The sequence below is a fragment of the Xenopus laevis genome, chromosome 1L (genome assembly GCF_017654675.1).
Source record: "Xenopus laevis strain J_2021 chromosome 1L, Xenopus_laevis_v10.1, whole genome shotgun sequence".
Lineage (NCBI taxonomy): Eukaryota > Metazoa > Chordata > Amphibia > Anura > Pipidae > Xenopus > Xenopus laevis.
Genome location: NC_054371.1, coordinates 72,642,398 through 72,665,034, shown reverse-complemented (window position 1 = coordinate 72,665,034; position 22,637 = coordinate 72,642,398). Strand labels below are relative to the sequence as shown.

Sequence of the window (22,637 nt, the reverse complement as noted above, 5' to 3'; positions counted from 1 at the left end):
TATTGTGTGTGAAGGGGGAAACAAGATATGGTTCTAATGTAAAACTACAGCTTCTGGCATTCCTTAAGATGCTATCCCTTTGTGTGTGGGAAAAGTAAGGGAAGAAATCTAGAAAATAGACATCTAAAGCTGTCCATACATTATACAGTAAGATCTGCTCATTTGGTGAGGTTGCTAAAGAAACAGATCTTTCACCAATATGTCAACCTTGTCAACTGTGCTGATCTGATCATTTGTCCCTTGGGCCAATGATCGCATCATAATTGCAGCTATGCCGGCATCAGGTCTGGGCTGGCATTTAAAATAGTCCCTACAATATCAGGCACGATAACTAGTGACAGTCTATGGGATCTAACAGCAGCCCATCTGGCATTTGTCAGAATCCATAGATTGCCAGTCTGGGCCAATCTCAAAGTCATCACCCCTGCAACTTCATTGCCCCATCCCGTGATGGCACAGCCACTCCCCTATGATGTCAGCTCCAGGGGCGCGCCGCCAATGAGGCGAGCTGAGCCGCTCGCCTCAGGCGGCAGCGCCTGAAAGGATTCCAGGCAAAAAGCCGCTCCTGCACCTTTAAGAGCCGAATTTCCGGTTTTTGAACCGGAAATTCGGCTGTACTATTGCGAGAGAGCGCAATTGCGCTCTCCGCAATTGTGTGTCTGCCTCCCCTCCCGACAAGTAAACTGGTGAGGGCGGCTCCTTAGTCAGAATCGGCGCTGGTCAGCTCCTGCCCCTGTGAAAGGGAAAAGTGAAAGGTGCCAACCCTACCCACACCACTGAACTCTGCAAAAACCTAGACTGTATAAACATACCGTACATGTACCTTCGAGAATTGTTAGCCAATAAGTGTGCCCCAGATCAAAGAGTAACTTGTAACGTAAATTCTACAATGAAGCCATTCTGGTCCCTGACAGACAGCACCTTATCATTTAAAATCTATGGCAGGGAACCAGTTATTTTAACTTAAAAATCAAAGATCAGCTTATTTATAGTGAGAAAGGGGTGCTCATAACAAATGCCTTACAATACAATCTTAATGAGCTTCACAACAGAAAAGGAAACTCGTAATGCTAAAAATTCCCCCTAAATGTGAGAAACATGGTCTTTTCCTCTGGCAAGTTTTATTTTACTTTATGAAATATAAATATGTCCCATTGTTAGGACATGTAAAGGTTTGCGTATGCATGTTTAAGGGCCTTATTTATCAAAATCTGAAGTTTTTGGAGTAAAGAAAGTCCAACCAAAACTAGAATCCGATTGGACCTTATTTATTATTAAAAAAACACGATTTATCAACAAACTTGATAAAATCATGCGAAAACCAGAATCTTAATTTTAGTGCAGGCAACAGAAACTTTCAAATAGGATAGGGACCTCTCCTATTGACTTATATAAAACCTCGGCAGGTCTGAGATGCCGGATTTTCGGATTCTGACTTTTTCCATCCTCGGGGTATCTCGAAAAATGTTAGGTTTTTTCTACTAAACAACCCCCTAAGTATAGGTATATTAACATAAATACAGGTATGGGACCTGTTATCCAGAATGCTTGGGACCTGGGGTTTTCCAGATAACGGATCTTTCCGTAATTTGGATCTTCATACCTTAAGTCTACCAGAAAATCTTGTAATCATGAAATAAACCGAACAGGCTGGTTTAACTATATCTTAGTTTGGATCAAATACAAGGTACTGTTTTATTATTGCAGAGAAAATAATTTGGATTATTTGGATAAAATAGAGTCTATGGGAGATGGGCATTCCGTAATTCGGAGCTTTCTGGATAACGGGTTTCCGGATAATAGATCCCATAACTGTACATGCCACATGAAAACATTATTTATAGATGCATATAAAGGGATTCAGATGGCAACATAAAAATGAAAGAAAAAATAGAGCTCTATTCATTACTTCTAATAGTTTTGGCTATCAATATGCAGACCCCTGTTGCTTGTAGAAATGTTCTAATGATAATTTATTTTCTCAAATAGAGAACACACTTTTTTGTAAACATGATGGGTATCTATAATTTATGTGAGAGTAGGGATGGGTGTTTGTATGGATGCTGGGTTTTCATTTGGAGGGGTTGAACTTGATGGACTTTGTCTATTTTCAACCCGATTTAACTATGTAACTATGTAGCTATGACAATTACATATTTGTCTTAAACCGCATGTTGACTTGAATACATGTCGAGTAATACATTAGCATCATATTGCTCCACCTTTGCTTTCATGCCAGGCCACTTGGGAAAATCCAGTAATGCCCTGGAGTCTTTTCCTGCTATCCGTAGCCAGATGAGAAATTGTCAGCTATTACCATAAAGATTAAAAAAAAACAACAGCAGCAAAATCTACCTGCAAAGGTTGGCCCTGAAACTTGTGGCACATATGTGCCAGGTGAGTTCTAGTTACAGTACACGTGGAAGTTTAAGGTGGGGTAGGAGTCCAGGTAGGTTTTGGACTTGGGTGGAAATGGGTTTTAAAGTGCATTTTTGGAACCATAATTGATACTACCCAGTTACATATAAAATCTCGTTGTTTATTTTACAAAACAAACTAGAATTGAATGAATACGGGTTATCGCTGAATCTTAACTGCTTTACTTGTTTATTTAAAACCGAAACTATACATGTAATAAAAAAAAAATAGAATGCCAAAAAAGTAATAAACTTCTAGATAATCATTAAAACTGTAAACACAATTGTGTAAGTTTCCTCTTTAATCAACTGTTTTCTGGGAACTGTGCTCTGAAACACAGACAAAATTGTTTGTTTGATTATTTTCCTTATTTGAATTGGACGCATATGCACAATTAAAAACAAAGGTCATGGCACAGTTTGAATACCTATTTAACTATTTAAGTGCCAGACAAATGTCAATTTAGCATTCAGCACCAGTTTATTTATAATAAAGATAGAAATATTGGAAACATATTTAAAGGGGTGGTTCACCTTTAAGTTAATATTTATTATGTTATTGAATGGCCAATTCACTGTATATATATTTTTTAATTACAGTGAAACCTCAATTTTACATCCCCTGGTTTTAAGATTTCCCTCATTTTACATTGTGGTTTTGTGGTCCCACCTATATATTATACATACATTTCCCTGATTTTTCATTTTCCTGGATTTTACACCATTTTTTCTGGTCCCCTAAAAAATGTAAATTGGGGGTTCTACTGTACTTGCCTTCTTCTTCTGACTCTTTCCCGCCTTCAAATGGGGGTCACTAACCCCATCTAAAAAAAACAAATGCTCTGTAGGCTACAAATGTATTGTTATTGTGACTTTTTATTACTCATATTTCTATTCAGATCCTCCTCAAATTATATTCTAGTCTCTTATTCAAATCATCAAAGTATCATACTAAAAGTTAGCTTAAAGGTGAACAACCCATTTAATTTTAGGCAAAAAATACACAGGATTTGGAAAGTCTTAAGTGTTCCAATACTAAATATGTATATGAAGATTCCTGACTTGTACAGATCTAACAAAATCTCCCCCCCCCCCTTTGTAATGCACAACCTAATTTTGAAAGTTTCACTCTAGAAATCATCATACTTTAGATTGGAAAGAGAAAAATGCTACTAACAAAAGGGGGCATTTACAACTGCACGTGGAGTGAGCAAAGTGCAATTTTCAACACATTTTCCCCATAATTTAGAATACAGGGTGTGTTGCACCTGACGCATTTCCAGCTGATGTGCCCAAATGAATGAAATAGTGCTTGCACTAAATTGCGTTAGAGTGATGGTTGCTCCTTATCCTTTGAATGCAAGTGCTGTGTGCCTATTGGGCTGAGGTTCCCGGGATCACATGGTCTGGAGGTGGCAGTAGCTCCAGGGTTCCTTTGAGTCAATTGGTGCAGCAGCACTCAATTCAGAACAGGAGGCAGGAAAAGGCAGCTGTTGTGAGCCCAACTATACAGGAGTGGAAATAGTGCATTTTGACTTAAAGGAACAGTCAAATCAAAAAATTAAAGTGTTTTAAAGTTATAAAAATATAATGCAGTGTTGCCCTGCACTGGTAAAACTGCTGTGTTTGTTTCAGAAACACTACTATTGTTTATATAAATAAGCTGCAATGGTGTAGCAATGGGGGCAGCCATTCAAAGGAGAAAAGGCTCAGGTTACACAGCAGATGGCAGATAAGCTCTGTAGAACATAATGGTGTTATCTGTTCTCCACTACTTATTCTGTGCCATATAGCCTTTTTTCAATTTCCTCCATTGCTACACAGCAGTTTGTTTATATGAACTATAGTAGTGTTTCTGAAGTAAACACATCCGTTTTACCAGTGCAGAGCAACATTACATGATATTTTCATTACTTTAAAACACTTTCATTTTTTGGTGTTACTGTTAGGGTGTTAGCTTTGACTGCAAATATCATAGAAGGGTTGTATAAACCTGAACAGATCTGTGTTACATTTGAAGCCCCACTTAGCTTTCCTTGCTAGTGGGTTTGTGACAGCTTCTCGAGCCTCTGTGTTTTGTTGTTGTCTAATAAATAACTCGGTTATTCTGAAGAACCTTGCCTCAGAGTCTTGCTTAGTAATAAGGTTTTGGTCAGCAAATTATCAACACAGAATCCCTTTAACAACATGAAACTCAAACTGTCTTAACTAGCCTTGTATGCCATTACCTATAAAATGCCACATAATAAGCTTTTCATATTCCCTTTGCTTTGTATTGTGTAAACCAAATATTACAATATCTCTTCAAACCTTCCTTCTTGCCTATTAAAATCCTCCTATCAGAACCATAAATCTTGTTAGGAAGGCCCTGAAAATCAAATGGAATGGCCCAGTGTTAGCTTTTGACAAAACAATGAGGGGTGAGGTAAAATCCGAATATTAGAAAAATTTGAGTTTTTTTCATTAAAAGTTTTGAGATTTACTATACCCCGATGCTGCAAAAAGTCCAAATGCGAAAATTCGCCATCTCAGACCTGTTTAGGTTCTGTATATATAAGTTTTCGTGGTCGGCGCCGGGTTTAGATAAAAAAAATCGGACTTTTTTTTTAGAAAAAAAACTTGAAAAAAAACAGAGTGATTCAGGAAAAAAGCCAAAAAATTCGAGCAATTTGGGTTTTCGCTCGATTATATTAAGTTTTTACCGCAATGCTTAGCATTAGCCATTCTATTACATATTAAAAGTGAACTACCCCTTTATTTGGCAATAGGTTTACAGTATTTGGGGAATTTTTTTATCCTAATCAATATTTATACAAACTGACAAAACAGGCCCTTTAAAGGGCACCTGTTGGGTAAAAATGTTATCCCCAATCAAAGGTGCGGGCTGATAGAGCCCGCATTCCGTTTGGGGATAACAGTAGTTTCTAAAAGAAAAAATGCCCCCCGCCAGCGCAATGATTAAGGAGCTCCCGGTGCAAGCAGCCATGTCCAGTCACACACATGTGCATAACAAGCAATCCGGGGCAGCTTTTAATTATGCGTATGCGAGTAACCGGACATGGCTGCCCGCGCTGTAGCGCTGGTGGGGGGCATTTATTTATTTTTTTTTTAAAAAAAACGATTGTTATCCCCAACCGGAATGCGGGCTCTATTAGCCCTCACCTTTGGTTGAGGATAAAATTTTTACCCAACAGTTGCCCTTTAATGCATAACATATTGAAATAAAAATTGAAAGACATAACAACATGTATAGTGGAAGTCACTGGAATTAAAGGGGAACTCCGGCTTCCAAACCCAAAATTTGATAAAGAGGTCCACATAACACAGAAACCCCTAATATACCCATCACAGTTACCTGTTTCTTCAAAGTATCAATAAATGCCATTTTCTATGCTGAAATCCAGTTGTTTAACAGTTCTTCTCTTTCTGCATCATTTGAAATCCTGGCAGGGAAGGGGGGACTAAACACTGATGTTACAAATTGTAACAACTTCTCCACAGTTTACAGACAGCATGGAGGAACTGCATAACCCACAATGCATTGCACTGTAATGTTCCTTTCCTTATTAAAATCACGTGTGCAGGAAATTGTGGGGTTTGGAGGAAGCAGGCCGAGGACAGCTGTACGGAACGCATTTTAGGACATCGTCAGGGGAAATCATTGTCCTGCATGTGTGGTCCTAAGCAAGAGGAATGCGACATGGCATGCTTTTTTACTCACCCATCCTCTGAGGCTGTCACACCTCGCTCCTCCCTCCTCAGCCATCAGCTCTTGCTCCTCCCTCCTCAGCCATCCGTCCTGGGTCCCTGATCCGCACTCCTCCCTCCTTAGCCATCCGTCCTGGGTCCTAGCTTCTCCCTCCTCAATTGTCATCTCTTGCTCCTCACTCCTCAGGGTGCGCATATTCAACCCTGCGCCCTGATTATAGTTACTTGTTCTTGCCATTCCTTTTAGCCAATAGGCATTTTGGGTTTTTTAATTGCAGCAATCAAATCTGAGCTACAGCTGATGGCTGAGGAGGGAGAAGCAAGGTCCCAGGACGGATGGCTGAGGAGGGAGGAGCGATGATCCAGGACGGATGGCTGAGGAGGGAGGAGTGAGGAGCAGGACCTGACAGCTGAGAAGGGAGGAACGAGGTGTGACATAGGAGATCGTATACAGGAGATGGATTTCCCCTGATGATGTCCTAATATGCTTTCTGTACAGATGGCTGTTGATACAAAGTAACAGAAGTCAGTCAGCTCAGCAAAGTAGAAATATCAACAGGAGAGCAGGGGGCTGCTAGGATTAGGGAATTGTCAGAAACCATTAAAAATCATGAAAAGTAAGCATGTTTTTTAATTGATGTATACTGCAAAGATACGTGAAATTATGTTTACTTTTCAAAAAGATTATGTTTTTGTGGAGTTCCCCTTTAATATGTTGTTCAGTGGGGCCCCAATCCAAGTTCCAGTCAGCTGTCCCTACTGTAGATTTGTGATAAATCCCCCACTAAAAAAAAGTTCAGACAATCCCCCTCCACCCATCTACATGACGTAACACACACACAGGCTCAGGCTGGGAAATTCCTGCTGACACACACACACACAACATAGTGCTCTTAGCTTTCGGTTTGTACACATGCGCGCTAGCTCTGTATAAGCAAAACAAGCAATATAAAGAACACAAACAGGCATTGACAAGAGGGTTGAAATATTAAAATATACCTGTTTAATAAGACGAAGCAATTGGTTTCCGGGTATCCATAGAGTGCTGAGAAACGAGAGAAGGAAACGAGCAGGAGAAGTGCAGGGTGTAGGCGATGGTGGGCGGAGCGAGTGAGTGAAGAGGCAGTCCTACATTCCATATTTAGGAGCAGTGTCTCGCTGCTGATTGATAACGTTGTGTCTGGCTTCGTGTGAGCAAATAACCCCGAGCGATCAGCTGTCTGCGAGAAGCAACAAATACAAGGTACGGTTGTTATCGAGCGCGTTCTATTGCGGCATTCCCATACTGATTAGTATCTGCTGCCTTTGCAACAATGCAGGAGCAATAACGTGAGGGAACATAAGGGCAGCTGAACTACAACTTTAGCAGGTTCCACACTGACTGCTGGGAGCTCAGCCTGCCTGCCACGTGTTAGTTCTGTTATTTGACTCTTAGTTTATTATCCGCTTCCATATGCTTGAAAAATCTGCCATTTCACCTGTATATTTGTTCTGCAGGCCAAGTGACTGAGCGTTCTCATGCTGCATACCCCCACCCAAAAAATACCACCATTACAACTTGATTTTAGCAAATTCTTCTCTATAGAGTGAGCCACAGTGAAATATTTTAAAGCCCTGGGAAGATGAGCTCTTTTGCAGGCATGGATTGCTTATGTAGCTTCACTGGGCTACACAGCAGCCACTGGGTCTGATCCCTCTTTTATTATGACACCCCTGATTAAGAGATTCTGAGAGACTATGGGGCATATTTATCAAAGAGTGAAGTTAGAGATCACCACTGTCCACTGGAGTGAAATTCTGCCACTCTCTATTCATTTCTAGAGAATTTTTAAAGGCATTTTATCAAAGGGTGAACTTTCACTTTCACATTTTACATTGTAAAAATACAAATCCAATAAACCTGAATGGAGTGAGGCGGAATTTCACTCTAGTGGACTGCAGTGATCCCTAACTTCACTCTTTGATAAATATGCCCCTATGGGTTTTGCCCCTGAGTTAGATTTAGTGCATCCAATAGCTTGCTATGTTGTGTTGACCCAGAATTATAGCAGGACGACTCTATGATCAAAGCTCTGTAAGTTGTCACCTTGTTTTACTTTTTTTAGTAATCAGTGTGGGTTTATTGAGATAAATTGGCATAGTACTTAACAGCAGCATTCCCTTACAACGGAATTGCGCAGTGGTACATTCAGGATAGTGTGGGGCACCTTGTTTTACTTAAAACCTAAAAATGAATATGGCTAAAAATGCCATATTCATACGAACCCAAAAACCAATACACAAGGGACTTACTAGGCTAGAGTGGTACTTTTTTTTTTGTTCATTAATAGAGACGGTTACTGTGCTGTTGAGCTCATGGGGAAAGTCACACTGATGCAACATAGCCATTTAAAAAGAGTGTGTGTTCTATTACCATTGGATCTCTTCTGGTACAAGAAAAAACCATGAAATTATCCAGTCAGATGATTACTTGACTCAGAGGTTGGATGGAAGCATGAAGTTGTTATTGAACGCCCTATTGACTCTACAGCATCAAAGGGGCAATTTTTAAAGTTATGTTGCAAAACAGCCCTGGGTCCTGATTTCAGTTTCAGCCTGAGCACCATATACATGGAGTTTCATATTCCCCCTTCCATACAGGCTCCTTGCTAAAATCTTAGTATGTTACAGAAACTGACCTTGATCTATGAGGCTGCAATTCTATTATTTTTATATTTCTATATTTTGCTCCCTCAGCATTCATATTCCAAAAAAGGCATGTCACTTTAGCATTCCATCTCTGTATTTTGTTCTATATAACGCATGCTTTACTGTCATGGGATATTGGGACAAATGCCTAGTTGCTAGAGTCGGTGAGCCTAGCAACCACACAGGAGTTGGAATTTTAACCTGAAGAGCTGCAGAAAAGAAAAATGTCAAAAATGAAGATCAGATTTAGATTAGATACAAATTTTCTTAGTGTCGTTGTGTAAAACTTTTCTAAGGGGACACACATTAAAGGGGTTGTTCACCTTCCAATCACTTTTTTCAGTTTAGTTGTTCCTCCGAAATAAATACTTTTTTTTTTTTTTTTTTTCAATTACTTATTTTTTACTGTTTTTCCTAAGTTTAATGTTCGTGTCTGTGGTGTTTGAGTCTGGCAGCTCAGTAATTCAGGGGCAACATTTAGCTGATACATTTCTCAGCAGCATCTCTGCAGTATTAGCAACTATTGTATCAATTTCAACAACTCCCTGAAATGAAACCTAGAGATTTTGCTCAGCAGGGACAAAGATAAGAAATGTATCAATTTAGCTTCCAGAGCTGCTTTAGAAGGAGAGAAATGACACTTTACACTTCTATATTAGAAAAACGGTGACACAAAATAGAAAGTAATTGGAAAAAGTCGTTATTTGTGGTGATCTATCGGAAAACTACTAGTTGATTGAAGGTGAACAACCCCTTTAAGGGGCAGATTAAAGGTTGAATTGTTTTTTTTAACTCAAAATATTTAGGTTTTCAAGGGCAATTTTCAGTTAAACAAATTTTTGGGTTATAAATAAAAACCTCAAATTTTTCAGGGTTTCAAAAAAAAAAAAAAACTTGAGATTTATTATACCTCAAAGCTGGAAATAGCTTGAATCCTAAAATACACCAGCTAAAACATCTCCAGGTCATGTAGTAGTCAATGGCAGAGGTCCCTTCAATCACTAGATCCATTTGAGTTTTCGGGTTGTTCACCTCGAAAATTCACTGAATAGTAAGTTTTTTCTTAAATCGGAAAAAATTCGAGTTGTGTGTTAATGCGAGGTATAAAAAAAAAAAAAACCTCACAAAGCTCTAACATTCAACCTTTGATAAATAACCCTCTAAGTCAAAGCATTAGCTTTGTGACCCAGAAATTTGTTTTGAACCAGACGTGTTATTAGAAATATCATTCTGTACTGTAGGAAGAGACTTCACATAATAATAATTATAAATAGGGAGCCACGCTGTTTATGGGGTCTTACACATATGCTAAGTATCCTTGGTATAAGGGCTCTTCCTGTTTTCCCCATGTGGCGGATCTTTCATGGGTTCAGTGGCGTAACTAGATGTTACTGGGCCCCACAGCAAAATAATTTTAGGGCTCCCAAAATATCCAGTGGTTGCCCTGTATTAACAATATTTATTAAAATTCCTAATTAATTAGAGCCTTATGGGGCCCCCTATGCCTCTTGGGCCCCCTGCAGCCGCAGGGTCTGCTTCCTCTGTAGTTACGCCCCTGCATGGGTTCCAGTGCAGGGAAAAGCAGAAAGAAACCTAGCCTTGTATTTCCTATTGGTAGGTACTCACTGAGGTGCAGGCAAGCACTAAAGACGAGTGGAATGCCTCAGGTAAGAAATACAGAGCTGCATTACTCTGGCATGTGAAAAGATATATGAAAGATACAGTGCAAGGGAATGCAGGACCAAATACTTGTGTGCATCAGCCCTTTATCGTATTAAAGGTTTGTTCACCTTTGAGTTAATGTTTATTAAGATGTAGAGCTTGATATTCTGAGACAATTTGCAAATGGTTTTAATTTTTTATTATTTGTGGTTTTTGAGTTGTTGTGCTTATTTATTCAGAAGCTCTCCAATTTACAATTTCAAAAAGCTAGTTGCTAGGGTCCAAATTACCCTAGCAACCATGAAAAATATTTGAAAAAGAGACTGGAATATGAATAGGAGAGGGCCCAGATGGGAAGACAAGTAATAAAAAGTAGCAATAACAATACATTTGTAGCCTTACAGAGCATTTGTTTTTAGATGGGGTCGGTAACTTCCATTTCAAAGCTGGAAAGAGTCAGAAGAAGAAGGCAAATAATTCAAACACTCTTTTATAAAGAAAAAATGAGGGTTAAAGTTGCTTACAATTAGCCATTCTGTAACATATTAAACGTTAGCTGAAAGGTGAACCACCCCTTTAAAAGTATTTTATTGTGTCATTATGTAACGTACAGTTCCAGTTGATCCATAATAATAGCCGCAATTATTCTGTCACAAATTAGTTTGATTTGTTATTGTTCAGCCAAATCTATGTAAATATTGATCTTCCTGAAAACCCACAAAAAAGGCGAGTTTGATCAATAGTGATATTTTTTAACAAGCATTGATTAAATCCACTGGGAAAAAACGATTTACATTGCCTATAACCTACTATGGGACTTCATACCACAAACCAAGCAATAGTTTTTTTTTTTTGGGGGGGGGGGTTGATTGGGGGATGAATCTGATAAATATTAAGTCCCTGAAAGGCTCAGACAAAATGGGGCCTTCAGTCTTAACTGGTAAAGTAATTTCTACAAAGAATGAATGCGTAGGGATCTTGCAGGTATAAGGACTTTTTGAGCAGGACAGATAACTATTTTTACCAGAAAAGGGAGTGGTGCAGAAAAATATTCTGTTTCCCATTGTGTTTACATGGGGTGGGTCCTGCTAAAGATGATTCTGCTTGGGGGGGGGGGGGGTAATTCCAGTGTTATGTGAACTGCACTGAAAACTTTTGTTCTACCTCAACAATTATGACACAGAGTGAGTATGACATTGCTTGGTGTTTTGCGTGTGTGTGTTTAAGGGTGCATGTGACCACAGCTGTTATACTTTATAGTTACATTTGGAAGTGAGTGCCTTCTCATAGTTTTGCTTAATTGATTATTAAAGGGGAACTTTGGCTTCCAAACCAAAATCAGATAAAGAGGCCCGCATAACACACAAACCCCTAATAAACCCATCATAGTTACCTGTTTCTTCAAAATCTATGAATGAATGCCATTTTCTATGCAGAAATCCAGCTGTTTAACCGTTCTCTTTCTACATCATTTGATATCCGGGCAGGGAAGGAGGGACTAAATACTGATGTTACAAATTGTAATAACTTCTCCACAGCTTACAAATAGCATGCAGGAACTACATAACCCACAATGCATTGCACTGTGATGTTCTGTTCCTTATTGAATGTGTGCAGGGAATTGTGGGGGTTTAGAGGATGCAGACTAAGGACAGTTGGCTGTTGATACAAAGTAACAGTAGTCAGCCAGCTCAGCAAAGTAGTCAGACAGATCAGAAGGAGAGCAGGGGGCAGTGCCGTAACTAGAGGGGGGCGGGCCCTGGTGCGTGACGCGCAGCCAGGCCCCCGCCCCCTCCATACATGGCGGATTCCTGTGGCCCTGGTCCACTCGCACCCCCTGCTTCCCCGGTAGTTCCGCCACTGGCAGGGGGCTAGACTTGGTGAACTGTTCCAAACCATTAAAAATCATAAAGTCTGCATATTTTCTAATTGATGTATATTGCAAAGTTGCTTGAAATTATGTTTACTTTTCAAAAAGCTCAAGTAATGTTTTTGTGGAGTTCCCCCCTTAAGCAAATGTCACACCAGGCTGTGTCTCCATCAGCAGATCCAAGAGAATCCCCGTCCGTCCGCACCTTGCGTAACGTTTTCATCCAGGGCTATATTTCTGCCTGTTAGCTAGCTCCTCCACCCAACTTAGTAGTTACAGCTACTGTGATATTTATATAAATAAATACTGGAAACCAGAATACCCACAGAGACTGGAATCAAACCTAGACTCCAAAGTGCTACTGCACCCCCCTTTCTGTTTTAGATTATAAGATCTAATAGCCCTCTTCATCGCCTGTTGTATCATGTTTTGCTCCATTTATTATATTTGCCAGACTTAGAAAGTGCAATATTCCAAAGTTTGCTACATGTCCAATTACCTATAGTAACCAGCAGGAAGCATTTACCGGTCACCTTATTTAAAACAAACATCTTATTATCCTATAGTTTACTGCTCCTGGGCAAACTTGGTGCTTTTTATTATATAAAGTTATAATAAGTGCTGTATGTGCATACCCGAGAGGTGCCAAATGTTTAAGCAGCACATTCAAAAGGGCACTTGTCTGGTTTCCTGAATGAAAGGGGGGGGGGGATTTCCAGAATTCTTCACTGATGTCACAGCAGTTAACAGTTTCTCATCTCCTTCCTAAATTTATTCTTGATGCAGAACAAAATGACACTGATATTGCCCTCCCTTTGAATTTATAATAGAGGATAATACCACTAGACTTCAGTCAGGAAAGAGAAACTTGATAGGTATGGCACCTGAATCCAGTGGCGTAACTACCGGGGGAGCAGGGGGTGCAATTGGGCCAGGGCCCGCACCCCCGCAGGGCCCCCCGCAGTCACGCTGGCTGCAGTCGGCTCCAGCGCCGCACGGACTAGGGTGGGGGGCGGGGCCCGGCTGCACGGCCCGCACCAGGGCCCGCCCCCCACCTAGTTCTGTCACTGCCTGAATCTGCCATCCTGCTTGTTACATAAGTATTTGTGTTATTTTTTTGCTGAGGGTTTAGGCAAACATTAATAGTTCACCTTTAACATTAACTTGTAGAGCGTGAAATTCAGAAACTATTTGAAATTGGTTTTAATTTTTTATCATTTGTGGGTTTTGAGTTATTTAGCTTTTTATTCAGCAGCTCTCCAGTTTGCAATTTCAGCAATCCAGTTGCTCGGGTCCAATTACCTTAGCAACCATGCATTGATTTGAATAAAAAAACTAGAATAGGAGAGGGCCTGAATAGAACGAAAAGTACTTACAATATGTTTTAGATGGGGTCAGCGACCCCCCGTTTGAAAGCTGGAAAGAGTCCAAAGAAGAAGGCAAATCATTCAAATACCATAAAAATTAAAAAATGAAGTTAAGACTGAAAATTTTTAATTATACCAGCCTGAAATGTGATTGGATTTTTAATGAACTCAAGAACAGAGTAAATAATTTTGTTAATCCCATTATTTCTTTTCTGTAGTATATCTGGCTCGTTTTTGGCCCTCGCTACGTATTTACCCATCATTTGTCAGTTTGACCCTATCCCGAATTAGCATTATTCCAACCCCAAAACTGTGCGCTGACAGAGGTGCACTCTGAATGAGGGGAGCAATACTACTTCTCACAAGAGATGCCCCTCTCCACATATGCAGGTGAAAATTCCAATTTGGGGAGCACAAGCATATTGAGAGTGCCCGGAGCCATGACACGAAGTGCATATGCTCCTGTGCCTCTTGCAAGAATTAGTTTGTTCTTTCCAGAGTTGCTGTGTCTGTCAGCCTGCAGCTTCAGTGGGGGGAAATAGTATTTTAAGTAACAGTAACACCTAAAAATGAAAGTGTTTTAAAGCGATGAATATATAATGTACTGTTGCGCTGCACTGGTAAAACTGGCGTGTATGCTTTAGAAAGACTACTATAGTTTATATAAACAAGCTGCTGTGTAGCTATTTGGGCTGTCATTCAAAACTAAAAAAGAGGAAAATGCACAAGATACACAACAGATAAGATCTGTAGTATACAATGAGATTCTTTTTTGCACATGTACATTCCATAATGATAAACTGTAGGAAGATTATAAACTTGTTCTGGTAATATGACATGGGTATAGAACCCCCTCCCTAGACTTTGCTTCTGATCCAAGGTTTTTAATGTTTCCCTTCAGAAGAAACATGGCCCATATTATACACAACTGCTTGAGAAATGTATTCTATGTACTTCAGTTGCTCCTCAACCTGAGAAACGGTCATGCAGGGAGGATATAAATGTGCTGCCTGTGGGCACCTACATTGTGGCCAGCTATGCTTCCAATGATGTATATACTTAGAGGTATTCTGTTGTCTGAATACAAACTATTTTCCTTTAACTGAAAGCAATGAAATATATTGTGGGAAGTAGTGTAGTTTTGGAAACAAATGTTTTACATTACAGCTTTAAAAGTTATTGGCACCCTTTGTACTTGAATTGGGTAATATGTCCTAGTACTCACCCAATTATTACAATTTTTTTTGGCAAACATCAGAAGCCTGTCTTTATGGCAGGGATTTGAGGTCAGGGCCAGAAGCAATGCACCAAAAGGCAAAGCAGGATGAAATATCCTTTATCTTTATGGCTCATAAACATTTACTGCACTGTTGCTTGAATGTCCCTGGCTGATTCACAATGGAGTGATAGAGAGAGATAGTGATAGAGATAAGGAGGTTTAGTCCGATGCAGTGTGAATAGATGCGTTGTAGTTATGGCCCATAAAAATACATAATGCCAGAACTTTGTGAGGCATCTCTTGGATACTAGAGGAAGCATATGTAATAAATGAATGGAACTTTGGGCGTATTGTCTTCCACGCTGGAGGTGTCCAAAGTTTCAGATGACAAAACATCCCTTGGTTCTTTAGGATCAATATTCGGGATGCACCAAATCCACTATTTTGGAATTCGGTTGAATCCTTTGTGAAAGATTTGGCTGAATCCTAATATTAATGTGCAAATTAGGCTACAGAAGAGTGAAAGAGAACTGTGCTCACAGAGTGCAGTTAATTTTCTTTCAACTTCCTGTGTGTGATGAAAAGTTGTGTGATTTTAAGGATTTGGTTTGGTCAGTAACGAGGATTAAGCTGAATCTGAGCCCTGGTGAAAAAAGACAAATGCTGGCTGAATACAGAACCGGATCCTGGATTCTGTGCATCCATAATCAAGGATCAGTCATTTATTAGTGGAAGGAAGGAGACATACGTTGATTACAGCAAACCCTGCAAGTGCAGAGAGCCTGGTTAGAACTCTCCTGCCTGCACCCATACTGACCCATGCATCTGCACATCCATGCTGGGAGTCCAGAAGAGCATTGGAAATTTAATTTTTTTGCAGGGTGGCCATAAAGTTACATTTTGCAGGGGACACTATTAAATCTGTTGGTACACAAATTGGCTAAAGCAAGTGCTATACAGAGCACAGAGCAGAAAGAGGAATGTGGGTATTTACAGTAAAGGGGCTCTAGTGTATTTTCTCTAACACACTGCAACAGGTTTTTCCAGTTCTCCAGTGCGGACTTATCGTGTGCTCTTTCTGCTTTGGCTTCCAAAAATAATGAATTCACACAGACCGATCTGGCAAGTGTGCAGATGCACAGCACAGGCATATCCGCTTGTATTGCTTGTGTCTTGCTTTTATTATATATGCTGTGTGTAGTGTGTATATATAGCTTCCCAAAAAGTACATTCTGTGTAACACATAGAATCTGCCCCCTTCCATTTGACAAAGGATAATAATAAATCCAGTTCTGTTGTTTCCCAAGTTGTATGTATCACCTTCAGATGTTTTCAGGCTTATGACAAAGGGCGGGTGCTTTGACAAGGTTTTCTTAGGTATTTCTGACTAATGATTTCAGGTCTTCCTATAACTTCAAAACAGCCTATATTAGGCAGTTAGCTGCCACATTACGGGAAGGATCTCTAAGTGAGTGAAGGGGTTGGCAGTTGAAGGTGAACTGCATGGGTGTTTTTACAATTTACTACTAGGACATACTGAGTATGCAATACAGTAATTTTGACTAGCGGATTGTTAATCTGACTATAGAAAAACCGTATATCCAACCAACCAATTGCCTCTTGTCGATCCACTCTCCTGCTACTAACCTATATTTTACCCAATTAAAAATGGCCCCTTTATTGGAGCTTCTTATAGATCTACTACAGATCCTGTTCCTGTTTCAAATGAGGGGTGGGCGTGTCCTAACGATCCTGGCAAAAAGCACATTAGCATCCTGTCACAGTCCTGCAGTCACAGAAGCAAAGATAGATGTCAGTTCCCTATCAGGTCAGCCAAGCTGCTGATTGCTTCCTATCCTTAAGTTCAGCGTGCTGAGTGTTGCAGGCTTCCCTGCACAGCCTGGAAAAGGAGGCAGCAGGAAGTGGAACAGATGGGAGGGACTAGTGTGGTTTGGGAAAATTTTCAATAAATCAGACTCAAACACTACTTTTTAAGCACAGTCCTTCTATATTTAATGCCATGACGCATTCTTGTTTTTCACACAATACATCTCCTTTAAAGGAGTTAATCACACCCATGAGCTACACTGGAAGATTCCCTTTGAGTTTGAAGGAAACTCTCTTCAGCGATTCTCATGAATGATATAAGTTTCAGTTCAATATCATAAGCGATTATAATCATATCTGTAGATATTTGAGATGTATTTGATCATGTCTAAGCATGTTTTTATTTACAATATTTCATGGACCAAATACTGATGTTCTTTTAACTCATGATCAGTCCATGCACAGGAGCATGTGCATCCGGCTAAAATAAGAAGAGACAGAGGAAGTTCTGCTATCTTCCATCAAAGGCCCATGACTGGTCCCAGCTTACTGGGAAGCTACTCAAAGCATGTTTTGGAAATTGCCATTGTTTTGAAGGAAATTAAAGGAGGAGTTCAACTTTAAATTAACTTAGTATGATGTAGAGCAGTGATCCCCAACCAGTAGCTCGTGAGCAACATGTTGCTCTCCAACCCCTTGGATGTTGCTCCCAGTGGCCTCAAAGCAGGTGATTATTAATGAATTCCAGGCTTGGAGACACGTTTAGGTTGCATAAAAACCAGTTGTACTGCCAAACAGACCCTCAATGTAGGTTGACAATCCACATAGGGGCTACTAAATGGCCAATCACAGCACTTATTTGGCACCCCAGTAACATTTTTCATGCTAGTGTTGCTCCCCAACTCCTTTTACTTCTGAATGTTGCTCATGGGTTGTAAAGGTTGGGGATCCCTGATGTAGAGATTGATATTTTGAGACAATATTCAGTTGGTTTAGCTTTTTATTCAGCAGATCTCGTTTCAGCAATCTGGTTGCTAGGATCCAAATTTCCCTAGCAACCATCCATTGATTTGAATAAGAGACTGGGATATAAATAAGAGAGCCTGAATAGAAAGATGATTAATAAAAAAAATAATACGATTTAAGCCTTACAGAGCATTTGTTTTTTTAGATGGGGTCAGCGACCCCAATTTGATAATGATCAGTTGAAAAGTTTCATAGAATTAGCCATTCTATAACATACTAAAAGTTAACTGTTAAAGGTGACCCCCCCCTTTAAATCCACTGCCCACATGATTCTATTGCAGCAATTCTTTCATTGATTGTGTTTGCTTTTTTTTCCCCATTTAGAAATGGATAAAGAATTAATTGACGTGGACACAGAGCAGACTCTCTTTTGTTTAACCCTTACTATGTATCATCCAAATCACCAAGATCAAAAAGTCTTCAAAGGCATCAGTTTTAGCCGAAAAGAAGTAATAAAGGCCGATGCAGTTGTGGCCTTCGGGCGTGATTACAATATTTGCCGCTATCCTTTGCTTAGTAACAGAGTCTCCCGGATCCAGTTCAGCTTGCAACTCTTCAAGCAATTTAACTGCTCCACTAGCACCTTTGAGATAAAAAACTTAAGCAAAAAGAACAAACTGTATGTGGACAACTTGGAATTGGATTATCTCAACAAGGTCGAGCTGCCTGCAAAGTGTATGATCCGCTTTGGGGATTTCCAGATATTGGCAGAAATTGAAGCAGGGGACTCCGATGAGAAGTTTGAAATTTGCTGTGAAAAATCAAACGTCTCCCTTGTTCAGGACAGCTTTATACCAACTATGCAGCCGGTTCCAGAATGTGGAACCCTAAATGCTGTTGAAATAGATGAAAACGAATCTTAAATTTCTAACTTAATTTTATATATAACAGACGATGGTGAAACTAGAAAGACTCTTAGGCATATTTATTGTAGGCAGCTACCCCTAATACTAGGGATGCATGAATCCGGGATTCGGCCAGGATTCAGCCTTTTTCAGCAGCATTCGCCCGAAACTTTTTGCCCGGCAATCCGAATTCTAGTTTGCATATGCAAATGAGGGAAGGGAAATCGCGTGACTTTTTGTCACAAAACAAGGAAGTAAAAAATTTTTTCCCCTTGCCACCCCTAATTTGCATATACAAATTAGGATTCGGTTTGGTATTCGGGCAGATCTTTCAAGAAGGATTGGGGGGTTTGTCCGAATCCAAAATAGTGGATCCAGTGCATCCCTACCTAATACATTTTTCCATAAACATAATATTTATCAGTTGGAATCACATGGGACACCCCAGTAGTTGCAGGGACTTCTGGTAATAGAATTTGGGATTATTAAATGTAACTCTGAAAGGACGGAGTTGGAACCTCTGCCTAAAATAGGGTGTGGTATTTGTGTATTGGCTCCAAATGTATTTTTTTTTTTTTTTTTTTTTTTTTTTTTATGTAGAGGACATTGTGTCAGATTGCTCCTGGGAAACCTTACAGTATTTCATATACAGGTATGGGACCAGTTATCCAGAATGCTCGGGACCTAGGGTTTTCTGGACAACGGATCTTTCCGTAATTTGCAACTTCATACCTTAAGTCTACTAGAAAATAATATAAACATTTAAGTAAACCCAATGGGCTGGTTTTGTCTCCAGTAAGTATTAATTATATCTTAGTTTAGATTTAGTTTAGATCAAGTACATGGTACTGTTTTATTATTAGAGAAAAAGGAAATACATTTGAACTTTATTATTTTTTTGGATAAAACGGAGTCTATGGGAGCATTATTTGGGCATTGTGGATAATGGGTATATATTTGACCCTGCACCCACTGTCAAGTTAAGACCGGTAGGAGGGTGGATACTGAGAGAAAAAAAAAAAAAAAAAAAAAATATATATACTTTTTACATTAATATATCAATCAATTTTCCATGCAGCATACATTATCAACAATAAGATAATCAATACTCTAGGTTAGCATTGTACAGAATTACTGTATCCTGAATGAATGACTTATACAGGTATGGGACCTGTTATCCAGAATGCTCGGGACCTTGGGTTTCCCAGATAAGGGGTCTTTCTGTAATTTGGAACAACAGACCTTAAGTCTGCTAAAAATCATTTATACATTAATTAAACCCAATAGATTTCTTTTTTGCCTCCAATAAGGAATAATAATATCCTAGTTGGGATCGTGTACAAAGTACTGTTTTATTATTAAAGATAAAAAGGAAATAATGTATGTGAATTATTTGATTAAAATGGAGTCTATAGGAGATGGCCTTCCCATAATTCAGAAGAATTCTCGACATTGGCTTTGGATAACAGATCACATACCTCTACCAAGTAAGGGAATTTTGTTCGCAAAACATTTTTTTTCTTCTGAACTTTCCTCTGAAAAACTCTGTATGTATGTATATAGATTAGCTGTAAGATATTTGTATTAAACTTCAAGTTGGTAAACATATAAAGATCACTGCACATTAACATGTTTGTTTCAATATATGATGTATTTGGGGTTTACAGTTCTCTTATTGCTCTAGTTTGCTTGACAACACGTGGCTTAACAAGCACTTTTCCCATATCTTTATTGTGGCCACAAGTCGTTTTTTTTTTTTTGTATCCTAGTTTCCGGTTACCCCTTCAGCTGCACTACATTTCTACATATACTCCATTCACCCCCATTCTGTGGCTGGGCCCTCAGTCTGGTGTTTGTTCAACGTGTTGCTGGTCTATACTGCCAAGCAAATGGTACTGGAGTGGGATAAAACAGAGAGAACACGGGTTGGGAGGACGAATAGTAGTTACTAAGGACTTTGATTCTCTTGCCAATTTTCTCTTTGTGGTTACTACAAATAAAATGGAAGAGTTTCCAATTTCTGCATACACTGAACATCACATAAGGGTTTCTTAAATAGTCGAAAGGTGGCCATAGTTCTGCTCTTTGGCAAGGCTGTCTCTGGAAGTGCCCATTCACAGGCTGATAAGCTGCCAATTTGGTCTGTGAAGGGGTGAAACTGGCAGCTTAAATCTGGCAGTTTATGGCCATCCTTACCCTAAGTACTGCTATGCATGCATACCAATTCAACAGGTATTTGACAACACACTAATGTAAGGGAGGAGCTAATATTGAGGCAAGATGCCCTTAGAAGAAGAAAGCTCATTATGGACTAATACATTGCTTTACTATACAGGTATGGGACCTGTTACCCAGAATGCTCAGGACCTGGGTTTTTTTTTTCCGGATAAGGATCTTTCTGTAATTATGATCCCATTATCAAAAGTAGTGTTGTTTACTTAAAAAAAAAAAAAGTTTCGAGATTTATTATACCCTGAAGCTGGATATAGCTTGAACCCGAAACATACTCCAGCCAAAACCTGTTGAGCTCATGTAGAAGTCAATCCCTTGAACCATTTGAAGATGTTTGTAGTCTTCATGATGTTTGGGTGGGTTTTGGTGGTTTGCGCTTGTTTTTTTTCTGGGGAAAATTTGATAAATTTCAAGTATTTGGGTTAGGGATGCACCGAATCCATTATTTTGGATTTGGCCGAACCCCCCCCCCCATCCTTCGTGAAAGATTTGGCCGAATACCGAACCGAATCCTAATTTGCGTATGCAAATTAGGGGTTGGAAGGGCAAAAGATTTTACTTCCTTGTTTTGTGACAAAGTCACGTGATTTCCCTCCTGACCCTAATTTGCATATGTAAATAAGGATTCGGTTTGGCAGAAGGATTCAGTGCATCCCTAATTTGGGATTGTCACCCTGAATTCACTAATTTGAGGGGTTTTTTTTACATTCAAATTTTTTTCATAAATTAGAAAATATTAGAGTTCTGTGTTTATTCAAGGTATAAAAAAACCTCACAAACTCGACCTTTCATAAATAACCCCCTACTTTCTACTAAAATATAATTTAAACATTAAATAAACCCAATAAGGCTGTTTGCGTCCAATAAGGATTAATTATACCCGAGTTGCGATGATGTAAAAGGTTCTGTTTAATTGCAGAAAAAAGGAAATCATTTTTAAAAAGTTCAATTATGTGGTGAAAAAGGAGTCATGGGGAGACCTTCCCATAATTCGGAGCTTTCTCAATAATAGATCCTATAGCTGTACTAATAAAACATATAAGTAACTTGTGTCCAATCAATATGTGCAGGCTCGAGTATATTCCAAGATTTTCTGAGGATATTGTGGTTAGAATGCAGTGCATAAAACAATGTGATCATTTTCCGTTGGAAGCTACTTGTACCTGGATTCCCCCCACCCATAAAGGAAAACTAAAGCTTAACTAAAGAAGTAGCTAGAAATATTGTACATCTTTTTTGCTGATTTCTGCTTGATTGGGTAGTGTCTGATCGGAATACCCTGACAACAGCCCCATTATAGATGAATAGAGGCAAAGATTTTCTCTGCCCTTATAAATTATTGTAAAGCCAATACCCAGAATGGGGCAGTATTATCCCTCTCATGCTACTTTGCAGAATTGGGGTCATGAATTTGCTTATAGTTAAATGGCTCCTGATGATATTGAACCTAGTTCACATCGAATAGGTAAATTACACTGTAAGCTTCTGGCAGGGATTGAAATGAATGATGAATAATTTCTGTAAAGTGCTAGAACACCTTGGTGCTATAGAAAGCTTTATAATTATTAGGGATGCACCGAATCCAGGATTCGGTTCAGAATTCGGCCTTTTTTCAGAATCCTTCTGCAAGGCCGAACCAAATCCTATTTTGCATATGCAAATTAGGGACGGGGAGGGAAATCGTGACTTTTCGTCACAAAACAAGAAAGTAAAAGATGTTTTCCCTTTCCCACCCCCTAATTTGCAAACGCAAATTCGGGTTCGGATTCAGTATTC

General features: G+C 39.4%; 2 protein-coding genes across 3 annotated transcripts in view; one reads left to right on the top strand and one right to left on the bottom strand.

Annotated features, from left to right (window-relative positions):
- Window positions 1–7,227, bottom strand: part of alpk1.L (alpha kinase 1 L homeolog) — an 81,483-nt gene extending 74,256 nt beyond the window's left edge. Inside the window, exon 1 of one of the 2 annotated variants that reach the window (XM_018251366.2) lies at window positions 7,125–7,227. The gene's annotated coding sequence lies outside the window, so the exon portion shown is untranslated. The remainder of the gene's footprint in view (window positions 1–7,124) is intronic. The other variant, XM_018251372.2, reaches the window with a different exon arrangement.
- A 4-nt stretch (window positions 7,228–7,231) lies between these two features.
- Window positions 7,232–20,257, top strand: tifa.L (TRAF-interacting protein with forkhead-associated domain L homeolog). The gene is made up of 2 exons (XM_018251388.2): window positions 7,232–7,368; window positions 18,109–20,257. The coding sequence occupies exon 2, from the start codon at window positions 18,111–18,113 to the stop codon at window positions 18,645–18,647; it is 537 nt and encodes a 178-aa protein (XP_018106877.1). The 5' UTR covers window positions 7,232–7,368; window positions 18,109–18,110; the 3' UTR covers window positions 18,648–20,257.
- The last annotated feature ends 2,380 nt before the right edge of the window (window positions 20,258–22,637 follow it).

What these genes read in the sequence shown, in the direction of transcription:
- tifa.L (XM_018251388.2), top strand. Translation starts at nt 18,111, where the DNA reads ATGGATAAAGAATTAATTGACGTGGACACAGAGCAGACTCTCTTTTGT.